Source organism: Glycine max, chromosome 3 (genome assembly GCF_000004515.6).
Source record: "Glycine max cultivar Williams 82 chromosome 3, Glycine_max_v4.0, whole genome shotgun sequence".
NCBI lineage: Eukaryota > Viridiplantae > Streptophyta > Magnoliopsida > Fabales > Fabaceae > Glycine > Glycine max.
Window position 1 is genome coordinate 45,287,571 of NC_016090.4, and position 13,550 is coordinate 45,301,120.

General features: G+C 34.2%; 2 protein-coding genes across 2 annotated transcripts; both read right to left on the bottom strand.

Annotated features, from left to right (window-relative positions):
- Window positions 1-501: 501 nt before the first annotated feature.
- Window positions 502-6,172, bottom strand: LOC100786837 (probable serine/threonine-protein kinase At1g54610). The gene is made up of 8 exons (XM_003521687.5): window positions 5,695-6,172; window positions 5,151-5,548; window positions 4,521-4,805; window positions 4,097-4,414; window positions 3,461-3,688; window positions 2,755-2,855; window positions 2,266-2,383; window positions 502-1,439 (listed from the first exon to the last, which is right to left on the bottom strand). Exons 2-8 carry the CDS (start codon window positions 5,496-5,498, stop codon window positions 1,116-1,118), a joined length of 1,722 nt encoding a protein of 573 aa, XP_003521735.1. The 5' UTR covers window positions 5,499-5,548; window positions 5,695-6,172; the 3' UTR covers window positions 502-1,115.
- Window positions 6,173-7,962: 1,790 nt separating this feature from the next.
- Window positions 7,963-12,267, bottom strand: LOC100790730 (double-stranded RNA-binding protein 2). The gene is made up of 4 exons (XM_014774012.3): window positions 12,034-12,267; window positions 10,593-10,840; window positions 9,450-9,669; window positions 7,963-9,276 (listed from the first exon to the last, which is right to left on the bottom strand). Exons 2-4 carry the CDS (start codon window positions 10,836-10,838, stop codon window positions 8,123-8,125), a joined length of 1,620 nt encoding a protein of 539 aa, XP_014629498.1. The 5' UTR covers window positions 10,839-10,840; window positions 12,034-12,267; the 3' UTR covers window positions 7,963-8,122.
- Window positions 12,268-13,550: the final 1,283 nt, after the last annotated feature.

Here is a 13,550-nt window from a genome sequence, read left to right on the forward strand (position 1 = left end):
CTATGATAGAATCTTATTATCAAATTATTATAAAGTTCATTAAAAACACTTGCTATACAAGGTACAAATATGCTTAAGAAAATCAAGAGTTCAAAATCAAAGATGATGTGTGGAATCAAACAAACTATCCACTTAACCTGCAAATTAAGTATGTTAGGTCAAGTTAAAATATTTATTAAGTTAAAAAGTATAAAATAAATTACACTAATTATCCTGGAAATTTTATAAAATTACATAAATCTCTCAAGCTTTTATCTACTCTTACATTAGTTCCTATTAGTTTTTGAAAAATATACTTTATTGTAATAGTTTAAAAAAATTGTACAATTTTATAAAATTTCAAGATAATTAACATAATTTACTCAAAAATACAATATTTATTTTTCTTTCTTCTCATTTTCTCTCATACCAAACAACCTACTAATAATCTCATTTTCTGTTCTCTTTCCCTTTCCTTTCACTTTCTTTCAAATCAATGCATACAAGACAACTGGGCCCCACTTGACCTTTTATATTTCTTTCCTTATCTAATTAAAACCAAACGGAGCACATTGGATCCTGTACTATTTTCTCTCCGCTCACTTTAGTTCGGCCGAGTTTCGTGGGTTTCAAACACAGCCTACAAGATGGATTTAATTTTGATGTGCTGTGTAAGAGGATTACAAGATACGTTGCTGCTTCATCCCCCAAGAGACTTTCCATCCATACCTATCTAGAAATGAGAACACCAAAATAGCTAAGAAAATGTATTACAATTCTCAAAAAATTAAACACAATTCAGATATTAAAACGGGACTCCTTTAAAAAATAAATCACGATGTACAAAGTAGTAATTCTCTCATCATACTAACAGATTTAACAGAAAAGAAAATTTCCACTTTAATAAAACCAAGAAATAAAAAATTGAAAAAGAAATTGAAGGTGTAAAGATGGGGAAAAATGATTTTTATCCCTTGCTGACCAACTGAGAAGCTATTATACTTTTACTCAGAAAGTGGGCAAGCAGCACGACATTTTCAAAAGTGCATCATTGCGCAGAGCAGTTGGTCAGCACCCAAAAATGAGGCAGCAGAGGCAGATTCTTAATTGACTCTATAAGAATGTACTAATATGATCTAAGCTATACTTTTCTTTCCTTTAACCTTATCCTTGAGGGCATCTTTCTGTGGTTTAGATAAGTCCAATGCATCAGCTGCAGTGTGTTTCTTCCGCTTTGGCACTCCAATGTCAGCCGCATTACCAATGGGACCAGACCAAGCTTGGAATGGTTCCTTTGAATAAGTATAGGAGGTTGAAGTAAAAGAGACATCAGTAGGAACGGTATCTGGATCAATGTGATGTGAAGATCCCAAAGGAAAACCAACTTGTCCATCTTGATGTGGTGGAGGGAACTTTTCACTCTTGCTCTTGGCATTTGCATGAGTGATTAGACGTCTTCTCTGTTACAGAAGAAATCATAGTAACAAATTTAATCTTTACTTTTGAGTTTTGACTGGATGCATTATCATGCAGATACTTTGTATTGTAAAATAAATCAGTTTATTACAACGAAACTAGCAATACTAAGAAATGGAGGATAAAATTAAAATCCTTAAACAAAGGACAAAAAACAAAAGCAGCAGAAAAAACAAAAATATATTAACACAGGAGAGATCTTTGATCCCTCTGCATGTGTATCCTAAAACAAACATTTGTTGAAAATACCAAGCTGAAGTCATTATCAAAACCAATGAACCTAATAAAAAGAAATTGCCCCCCCTAAACATGCAGATATCTAAGCAGTAAGCTCTCATGGATGGAAAAGATATAAGCCCAAGCTGTTTCAAAAATTATGATGCACGCAACCGTTTAAGCTCATTCAGAAATAAGATAACTGTAAGCTTAAACGTAAGTCAAATTACTAAAGACAAATTCAAATGCCTTAAAGCAACACATTAATCATCTACCATATACTTGAATATAGGGGCTAGCCGAAGTGCACTGGTACTTCTTGAAACAAATTGAGCACTAAATCTTAGGAATCTACTTGTTGAAAATGGTATTATTGGTACTTTGGCAGATACTTGTGTCAGCCAGAGACAGAAAAGGGTTATGTTGCCAAATCCTGGTTGTCCTCTCTACTTACTCTCAATCATTTCATTTTATTAAGCATTCTTGAAAGATATAATAATCTCAAAGCACATCCATTCAGTGGTTTTATAAACCAAACCAAAGCATCTCTAGTATACTTGTGATTATTAATATAAGTACCCCTTTTGAACGTACATCAATATTGGATTGAAGCTCAGCATTGGCTTCAGGAGCAGGAAAAGCTTTTGCAGCACGATTACGTGTTCGATGCTTCTTTGGACCATCAGCCTGAGCTTTGCCTGCAGCTCTTACTCTGAACATTCATATAGACAAAGTGTCTTAGACATAGTCAAATACAGTAGGATGGCTGAATTATAACTAGCAAACATTAACCAAAAAGACAAAAGGAAAATTTTTCACTCTGATAATCTCTATAGATATCAGTGTGTTTTTTTTTTTTTGCACAGCTATAGATATCAGTGTGTAGACTGGAGTTTACGTTTTGTGTATGATTGTGTTTGTGTGTTTTGTTGGAAGAGTAACCTTGTTAAATAATCTGAAGAAAATAAAATAGAATTGTTTAGGTAATATCAGGGTCAACACCCTACATTTACTCATCACAGTCCTTATATAAATATGCAAATACTAGCGGTATGCAGAAAGGAAACTTTAAAGCAGAAATACCTTCTCATTTCATCATCCCGTCGTTTAGCATCCATTTCCTTGCTTGGGGGATATTTTGGGAGACTAGAAGGATCACAAGCATAAGGTTCTGTGGTAAAGAACTACAAAATGTAGAAGAGAAGCAAGGTAAATGTATATGGGTTTGATTTTAAAAAGATTGTCAAAACTCAACAATAACACCTAAATAAGATTCAAGGTAGTTTCACTTTATCAATTCTTACACAGATATACATATATTACATTGATTTTAGACCATCTACATACTTCATCGTGAAAGATTAAGACAAGTCATCCTTTCCATGTAGGAATTTAATTTAATTTTAATTCCAAAAGAAAATACGATAAAGTTGTTGAAGTTCAAGTGTGAAGGTGAAGTCCCACATTGGGTAAGAATGGACAAGTTGAGCAACATATAAGTAGAAAAACCTGCAAACATAATGCCTTAAGGTTTTGGGTTGAAGGTGGTGTTAAGTTCATTTATGTGGTGTGCTTGTGACTCATTGGTGAAAATCTCCCCATTGTTTAACTACCCCAGCTTATTCATACACCTAACAAAAAAGACCTTCAAGTATGTATGACTATGAAATAGATCAGTCAAAGTGGTATGACTATGAAATAATAAAACCAATAAAAAGGCAGTACAAAATCTTAAAGCATCACACCAGCATTTTAATGACAAGAAGATCTGGAATTTTGAAAATCCCACCTCACTTCTTAGAGCATCTGAGGCAGTTTTCCGTTCTACTGGATCAATTGCAAGAAGTGTATCAATGAGGGGTAGAGCAGAAGGTGGAAAATCTTTAAATGTCTCTCTTATGTGTCTCTTGTATGGATCTCGTGGTTTAAACGAGGTAGCATTAGGCAACTTTGACTTCTTCCAATACTCATCTGAAGGTGAACCACATAGTTTGTATATCTTGTGCAATTGTTCCACCTATGCGAGTGAAGACTTAGAAAAAATCTAATTGTGTTTTCTTATAATCATCAAATAAATGCAATTTGATATATCTTAAATTCAAACTATACCATGCAAATTTGAAATTTCCACAAACTATGCAAGAGATATTAGAACTAAACGTAAGATCTAGTGGTAGTATACCAATTAAAAAGGGGCATTTTCTATAAACAGAGTATTTATACATTGTAGACAATGCAACTTGGTAGTTATTGATCCACATCTCATAGAGATAACTGAAGCGAAATTACTATTAACACCCTTCCAATAACTAGCACCTCTGTACAACCAGATTTACAGAATTACCTTAGATACTTGTGACACAGAAAATCAGGAAAACAAAGAAAAATCCTATAAGCCAACAAGATGAGATATGTGAATTGTTACCTCTGTACGACCAGGCATGATTGGCTTCCCAGCCAATAACTCTCCTAAAATACATCCGGCACTCCAGAGGTCTACACCCACACTATAATCTGTGGCACCAAGAAGCAACTCAGGAGGTCGATACCAAAGGGTTACTACACGACTAGTCATGGGATGCTTATGGTTTGGATCAAAAATAGAAGCCAGTCCAAAGTCAGCAATCTTAAGTGTTCCTTCATTGTCAATAAGAAGATTTGATCCTTTAATATCACGGTGAAGTACATGACGGTTATGACAGTGCTCAAGTCCTGATAACAGCTGATGCATGTAACATTTAACCTGCAATGAAGGCACAGTATTAGGGGACATCAAATCCTACTCCTTGAAAAGAAAATGTACCAATTACCAAATGATACAAGTAATTTTAAGGCAAACCTGATCTAACCTGAGGCTCTGTGAACCTGATTCCTGGGCTAGCAGCAAGTCCAGCCAAATCATGCTCCATGTAATCAAACACCAAATACAAACTACAGGACATCCTTGATGTAACTAAACCTTGCAACTTTACAACATTGGGATGATCCAATCTTCGCAAAATAAGAATCTCTCTCGCCATGAATTTTACACTCTCAGGTTCCAAATTGTCAAATCGAACCTTCTTTAGGGCAACAATTTTACCTGTCATCATGTCTTTAGCTTTGTACACATTACTATAAGTTCCTTGCCCAATCTAGAAAGAAAAACAAGGAAACCAAGAGAAGAGAATGAAATATAGTCAGAAGCAAACACCAGATTCTACACTACACAAACACAAGTTCATTTCATCCTACTAAACAATGCACTGATTCAATTCCAGTTAACTCTACCACCAACGAATTACAAACAGACCAATAGTCAATCATGAGTTTTACTTTTGTCAACACTGGGTATATTGGATAATCTGCAGCAATGAACTTCAAACAAACCATATGAGAACATCCAGATAAGGAATGATCCAAAATTATGAAATGCTTTTCCATTTTCAAATTAAACACAAGGCAATGCACACACCCAAATTAGAAACAAAGCCACCCACCTTATCAATTTTCTCAAAGGTGTCGGCCTTTCGCGGAATCCAGCCGCTGAGTGCTTCCCCACACACTGCAGTGAGCCACGGCGGCCACCCAGCTGCAACCTGCTCCCCCCTCAAATGCTTCGGGGGATTGCTCAGCCTCGGATTCGCCTTCGATCTTCTCCTTTCGCCACAAGACCGCTGCACCCCCTCACCACCCTTCTCCTTCTCACCATTCTGAACCTCCACTACCTCACCTTTGCTCCCTGACACTCCACCAACCTTCCTCTTACTCTCACCACTCAAACCCTTCTCCTCCTTCACCTCAGAGATTATCCCCTTCGACACTTCCCTGCTAATCACACACCCCATTCCTCAAATCTAAGCTCCACCCATCCACATTCTATCCGATTCCCGATTACCTAAACAACCATCAACACGTTAGTTAATCCAATCGAAAAAGAAGAAAAAAAAACACGATAATAAGATAAATAAACCTAAGCTTCACTTTAAGACAGAGAACGATTTCAATTCGAAATTGAAATTGAAATCGAAATCAGAAGCAAACCTGATAATATTCACGATTTTCGAGCACTGCGAAAACCACAAACGTTACTCAGTACTACAACCGAGATTCAGTGATCTGGTTGAAAAAGGAAAGTGAAATGAAAATTTATGAATGGGGTGCTCTCAATTTGGGGGGGAAATTAAAAGAAGTAAAAAATCAAAAAGAAAAAAATTTATTGTGTGCTGCAAAGTGCAAAGACGTTACGGTAATAATAATAAGAAGAGTGAAAATTGGTGGTGTGGTCTGAAATCAGAAAGAGAGTGTGTGTTTGTTTGGCGCTGTTTGGACTTTTGGTCTCAGACAAGAAGAAAAGGATGAGATCTTCTTCCCATCCTGATTCTCACAAGTCAAATCCCAAACACAGCTCACAACACAAAAACAAACCCGTTTTTGTAATCGTAGATGTATGCATACTCATATGATACAAATACTATTACTGTCTCTATTATGTTATGTTTTGTTATGTCCACCTTGCTTTGCTTTCCTCTATTAATGCTCTGTTTGTTTTTTTATTAAGATATTGATATAAAATAATAATTAATTTTTGTTTTTTCTTTTAATGTCAACTATTTCATATTTAAAGTGAAAATTTGAATCATAAATTATTTAATTAAAAACCACAAGTCACTCACACTCATGTTTGTTATGTCGTACTTCCTAACGGGTATTTACTGACTTCCTAGCTGTTTCGTAACTCCTAAGGCACGCCCAATTAATCCGCAATTCATAATCTTTTATGAATTTTTACTTACTTTATTTATTGCGTTAGGAGGAGGAGGACACGGCTTTGCTTTTTCGTGTCTTCTTTAACAAAACTAGAAAATTTATACATCAACTGTTTAATGGTAGCACATTCAAATGAGTGGATGTGTGGGCTATGCTGGGTGTTACGGATAAGCCAACCCATGTGCTAATTATTGTTTTATTAAAGGAAACTCATAAATAGATCCAAACATTTTTCACAAAAATATATGTGAAACTAGTTTCTTTTTTTTCTTTGATAAAAAATCTCTTACCAAAATAGTAATATTTTTGTGCATTGAAATAAGAAGTTGGAGTTTGGCGTTTCTCTAATTTTTCTTCTATTTCCTCTTGTTTAAGTGTGGATATTTTTTTTTTTCTGTTCAATGATTAAATTGTTGATGTTGTAAAATTTAAACTTAAATTTTAAAGAATATCGATACATAGTGTAAATGAAAAGTTTGGTATATTATAACAAATAGTGTAATTTCTAACGTAGCCGACGGGAGAGTGGGAAAACCAGATTAATAAAACTACCCTGAGTTTAGCATTGTTTTTTCAGTTTGATGTTGTTGGAACTTGAAAATTAGAATATAAAGAGTATTACGGAAGTGACCTAAGTGAAGAAACCCCGACACATGTGACTACTCCCCATATAGTTTCGAGGAGGTTTGGGTAACGATAGGTAGACACGCCTCACATGTGACTGATGGCTAATAATTGATCTCCAATTGTTACAAGAAATGAAATTTGATATAAGTAGTTAATATTTTTATTGTTATAAATACAAGTAATTGCTAATAAGTAAGCTAAAGAAAGAAAAAAAAAGGAACGATCATAAGTAAATTATTGAGTAAATAATTTAGTTAATGAAAGTTATACAAGTTTATGTGTGTAATTATATATAGATTTATTTATTCATATTTAGCAGGAATCTCATGTTATCAAAGCTCTATTGGTAGGAGCCAGAAACACGTAAGAATAACATGATTTTTTTCTTTCTCCTTTTGTTGTAAGACTGTAAGAGTAGTAAGATTTGATCCTTACAAATAATGTTCGACATCACAACTTTTTTCCACATGCTATTGTTGTTTTTTTTTTTAATTTGATTATTATCCAATGAAAACATCATATTAAACTATAATCACAAATAATTTGCTTATTTCATGCAACACTTTTTTATATAAAATGTTTTTAATACAATGCTTTTATATAAAAAAAAATTGTATGTATTGTCACTGTAAGAAATTTTATGCTATCAAATAATGAGAAATTATTGGTAGTATTGTAAAAATCAATAAATTTATGGTAGATGACGTGTTATAACTAACTAGAATACAATATAAAAGTGTTTTGTACTATTAATGTATACACTACTTACTCAATACTCATTCATATAATATTCTCTTTTTTTTAATTTCTCTTTGTACAGAAATTCAATTGGTTATCCCGGAACAGATGGTTAACTCTGTAACCCAGTGTTCTTACTGAATCATCCTCCGGCCTAATTTGAATCCATTCAATAAATTTTGATGACATATTTATATATATATTATATGTATTTCAAATTTATTGCTTCACATAAAATTATCAAGGAGATGCCTATTTTTACAGTAAATACCTGCAAAGGCACCATATTATTTGGAAAGAACTACTAGACTTGTTGATCTCTAACATGTATACTCACTCATATTCTAAGATGGCCAAGCTCAGAGCTAGTTCTTGGCACCTCTTTGTCTTCAGGTTTTAAATCTTCTTTTTCCTTGCTTTGGGACACCTCTGCCATGGATCTCCTTGGAGGAGCTGAGCAGACTGGAACTACTGATCTGATTCTCACAGCTGGTGCCATGAATAGAGGGGTAGGAGCTCTTATCATGCCAAACCTTTCATAGATAGGAATGCCCGGACTACGTGGAGTTCCGGTTCTCAACCTTGGTGCAACATGTTGTGGCCTTGAACCCACAAATGAAGTAGGGCACATGGTTCTCACAATGGAGGATGATGAAGCAGCTGGTGGTCTAAAACTTCTGTTGGAACTTGCTTGTGAGTGTGCTCTGAGAACAGATGAGTCAATACTGGATGGGTTTTGCAGCTCAGGATTAACGGGTCTGTGTACAGATCCCGTTCCCCAATGAGAATCACATTCAGATTTCTCACAATGTTCTCCTCCCAGCTCAGCATTTATACTTCTGCTTCCAGAGCCACCATGCCTCTGACTCTCATCCTCTGTAGCTGGTGTTAGGACTCTAGTTTCATTGCTAAAAGAGCAAACTGGGGGATCTTCTATTTTTTCTTCTTGTATCTCTTTGATGGTTAGTGTTGACCTGCCCGTGTTTAACTCTGGACCAATTTGGTTTGAAGAATAAAATGAAGGGCTCGATGAAGGAATTGATAATTTTGGTCCTACAGGAACTGATGCCAACTCTCTAGCTGGAAAATAAAGGCAGTGGTCTGGCTGGAACACGGATTGCATTAACGGATAAATCTGTGAAGTAGATGGAATAATTGGTTGAATGGTTAGTGCCAATAGACGATTTTGTTGCTGCATAATTTGTTGTTGCTGCCAAATCTGATATAGAGCCACCTCTGGTGAGAAACTAGAGATTCCAAAATGCTGGCAATGCATAGGATACAAGTCTGTAGTTGGCTGAGTTGACACCAAAGAGGTTGTAGTGGACTTTTGCCATCCAAGTTGAATATCACTTTTGGAAAAGTTCTTTGAACCAGATGGGTGTAAACTTGCAAGGACCCGAGCAATGATTACTTGTTCCTGTTCTTCATTGCCTTTAGACTCTAGCGAAAATGAGGATGAAGTTGAAGAAGATAGATGATGCTCCGACACTAGAATGAAATTTAAAACAAATAGATTATAAGTTGTTAAGTCCTGGCAGGAAAGGCAGAAACATGTTAAAAAAGAAGGAATAAAAAGGTATGTTGAAGAGAAGATAAATTGAGGCAGACACCAAAAAAATGTGCATATAAAGAATATATGACCACAGAAGCAAAATGCTCACATTTTCTCAATGCAGACCAAGCAGCCATGGCAGCATTTTTCTGAGCCTGTTTCTTGGTCCTAGATGGGTCTCCAGTAAAATGCATTCCTGCAATCTCAACGGTACATGAGAAGTTAGGACCATGACCTGGTCCAGAACGAATGGTTGTATAAACAGGAAGATTCAGTCCAGCTCTATGAGCAGTTTCCTGGAGCAAATTCTTGTATACTCCTGTTTCATCCTGCCAATATCCAAATAAAAAAGAGTATATTAAAAAAGTTAAATTTAATGAATTAAACATCCTCTACATCCTTGGGAGGAAAAAGTATAATACTACAAAAGAAGATAAAAAAAGGGAACTACAAAATTAGAACACATTTGTATTGCACTTTTCATCAACAACAGGATTGGGAAATGCAGTGAAGACCTAAATGGCAAGGTATGTTTGGCCCTGATGTTGGTTGGTTAGCATGTTTGCCCTTCAAAGATAGAGGCACAAGTTGATATTTAACCCATGATGAGTGTTACAGGGAGAAAGCTAAACTTGGAAATTCAGCTAACCAATATTGATGAATGATCTAGACAACAATGATAAGTTAGGTTAGGAGGACCAGGTAGGTATTGGTTCTTAAAAACTGGGAACTGAACACATATATATTAGTCATAAAAGTGATAAAACCATGAAGAAGTTAACTAACTTTACATATTTGATGCAGTGATGCCACCAATACAAAAGGGTCAAGCAAAGGAGTGCCACGAGGGCACTGATTAAAAACATTAAATAACCTTATTAAATGCTTCTAATTACCTCAAAAAGTAAGTGTTCAATGATTTTTACATTTTTTATACAATAAATGCTTCCTTTTCCAACATAAATTTGCTACTTTTGTTTCTTAAGGGCACTAGTTAACATTTGCCCAGACTTAATATTACAATATTGAATATTCTTATAGGAAGAATTGTTTTTCCAATAATTGACCCAAAAAGTGGGAGCATATGATAATTTGTTCCAATATTTCAAGGTCAGAAGAGTGACACTTCAAATGACAATGGATAAGCCATGATGCACTTAACAAGTCAACCAAGTGATTACAATTTTGAAGAAAGAAAGAAACATAACTGAAATCTAGGAAGGGGTTTGACGAAAAATTCCCATTTGCCTACCAGAACTCTTGCTGCCAAAGCTCTAGAGGGACCTCTTTTTGCAAGAGTGTTAAGAGCCACTTCAGCTGCTGCATGTTCTGCCTGTCTAAGAGTAGAGCAGAATGTAGGGCTTTCAAAGGTCTCTCCATTAAAGTTGACAGTTGCTTTAAAACGAGGAGCATGATCTGGCCCTTCGCGAATGCATGAATAGGCCGGCAAATTAAAACAGCTTCTTTGAGCCAATTCTTGCAACCGATTCTTATACATGTCTGCAAACAAATAAAAAGTTAAAAAGGAATTCAATTTTTTATAATTTAAGGTGGAGGAGTAAAGGGAAGAAGAAAGAAAACTTCAGCTATTCTAGCAAAAAGTTCTGCGTATGAATAGTTTACCCCCACAACAGTTACATAATAAATAAACATCATAACAATACTATGTGAGAACGTGATAAGAAATTCATCACATAATATGGGTGAGTAACATACTACTATATAATATTACCACTACATCTTGCTCTCTTCTATTTAATAACAAAAACTCATATCAGCATAACATCCTATGCTTAGATCTCTTCACTCTTTAAAGACAAAAAACAAAGAAGCCTCTTCAACTAGACGAGCTAGAAATTTTTAAAATTTTAATAGTTTAAAAAGGGAAGGCAAACAACATCAGTAACATCTCCATTTCTCTTAAATTGCCTGCCATTAAACCAAAGATCAATCACATTCTTCATCCACTTAACACCAACCACGCACTTGATTACTGTGCATATGTCAACACCAGAAATGCTAGCAACAGACTCTAACGTATTCTCTTGAACACACTTTCTACCATTAGTTGAAATTTATTGGAAATCACAAAAAATCATGAGTCTCACTAATGGTTTTCAATCTTGGGTAGAGAATATATTTGAAAGAGTGTATTAAATAGTGTGTTTCTAGCACTCTGTGTCAACACACTCTTGGATAGGCGATCTAAGGATTAATTCCACAAAGTAACAAAAACTGATTGATAAACTTAACTAAACAACAACAAAAATATCTTAACATACACTAATCGAATTCATTTCTATATAAATTCGATAATATTAACAGTACAATAATTTCAGTTGTTTTTTGTACATTCCAACAAACTTTTCCAGGAATAATTTACACAGACAAAAGAAGAATCATCATTTTATTCAACCTCGTTCCAAATAAATGTGAAACGTAAAATCACAGTGACACGAAGAAACTCTCGAAACCCCTAACAGTAAGTAGCTAAACAGTTGAAGAATGAAACAGAACCGCTTGTCTTATATAACTCAGCATCTACCAAACAACCCAGTTGAGCAATATTCACCACGATCAAACCCATTAACGGCAAATTCATAAGAAAACAGCTCAGAAATTGCATTGATAAAACTAAAAGAAAGGTTATAGAAAATAAGCAAAGAAAGCATGGAGCACCGAATGAATCGGACCTTTTTTTTCTTTCGAGGGTAGTGTGAAAAGAAAGGATCTGAGGCAGAAAATGAAGTTTAAAAGTAATAGAGAGCGTCCAAATCTTTTGAGTGTTCCATTGGAGAAAAAAAGTGAAGAAGGAGACAGAATAATAAAAGTAACAGTAAATGGGATTTATTAGCTACAGAACAGAACAGAACAACGATGTTGTATTTGCGTGCCGGTTTTCTGCTTAGGAAAGCAAAAGCAAAAGCTGTATTTATGGTTAAGCTAGCATTCATTCATGGTAACTGCTTATCCTGGTTTTAAGGTAAATTTAAGTCATCAATACTTTGAAATTAAAAAGAAATATTCATGAGGATTTTTTTCTTCTTCTCGGTATAGAGAAAGTTTGTGCAATTGGATCTTTCAGATGATCAACATATCATACTTATAAATTATTCATCAATAATATTTATTATAATAAAATATTCTTACAAAATAATCATTATAGTTCTATATAATCTTATTCAAATATTTACAAAATAATTATTAATGTTTTTTTCTAATAAAAAATATTTTAAAATATTTTTTTATTTTTTTTATACCTTTTGGTTAACATTTTTAAATGTATTGTAGTTCCATCCTCTAAATTTATACCGCAACGACACGTAGTATTTTAGAAAAGAAAATCTTTTTTTAGTAAATAAATAATTATGAAATAGAGAATAACGCAAGAGAATTTGAAGATTTTGGGAATTCTACCTCTTTGGGGGCTAATTTTAATTTCCTTGCTTTTAGGTAATAAAAATATCCGATGAAATCATCTGTAAATTTTAAAATTCTTTGTAAAAAAATCCTAATATAGCATTTCAGTGTGGACCATTTTAATCTGTCAAAAAAAAAGTGTGGAACATTTTAAATTCTTTTAAAAAATACATTACTTTCTTAAAATTTTACATCCAAACACGCAATAACTGTATTTCTCTTAATTGATAGTAACCATGTCAAGTTTAGTATTTTATGGACCTAAGGGAGATGTACAGTTCAATTTTTACAGGAACAATTAATTTGAGTAAAGCTTCCCATGTTACATGCACAATTTAGCGGTACAGTACATTAATCATTGTCATTTGGTAAGATAGTTGTAATTGATTAATACTTTGGCACTGCTCTTACATATAACAAACCACTAAATTTGTAACAATTAAGGTTTTGAATTTGATATAGAAGTACAGTTTTACTGTAATTTATTTTTTTCTTACAGGAAGCCCATGAGAAATATATATTAAAAAAGAATGCAAGGCATCAGTACATTACTAATGGGGCTTCCTGTTGGGGAACATGTTTGAGACACTTCCTTAGGTTGGAAACAGTTCACGCTTCTATCACATTGGTGCCATGGATCATGATAAGAAGAGGGACCAAGGAGATATCATAAAATGTAAAGGGACCGAGAATTTTATGAAAGCAAGTTAATCTCTTACTTTATCGTGGTGTTAATTGTAAAAATTATATTTATTCCGGGAAAGAAAAATATTTTTAAGATAATAACAAA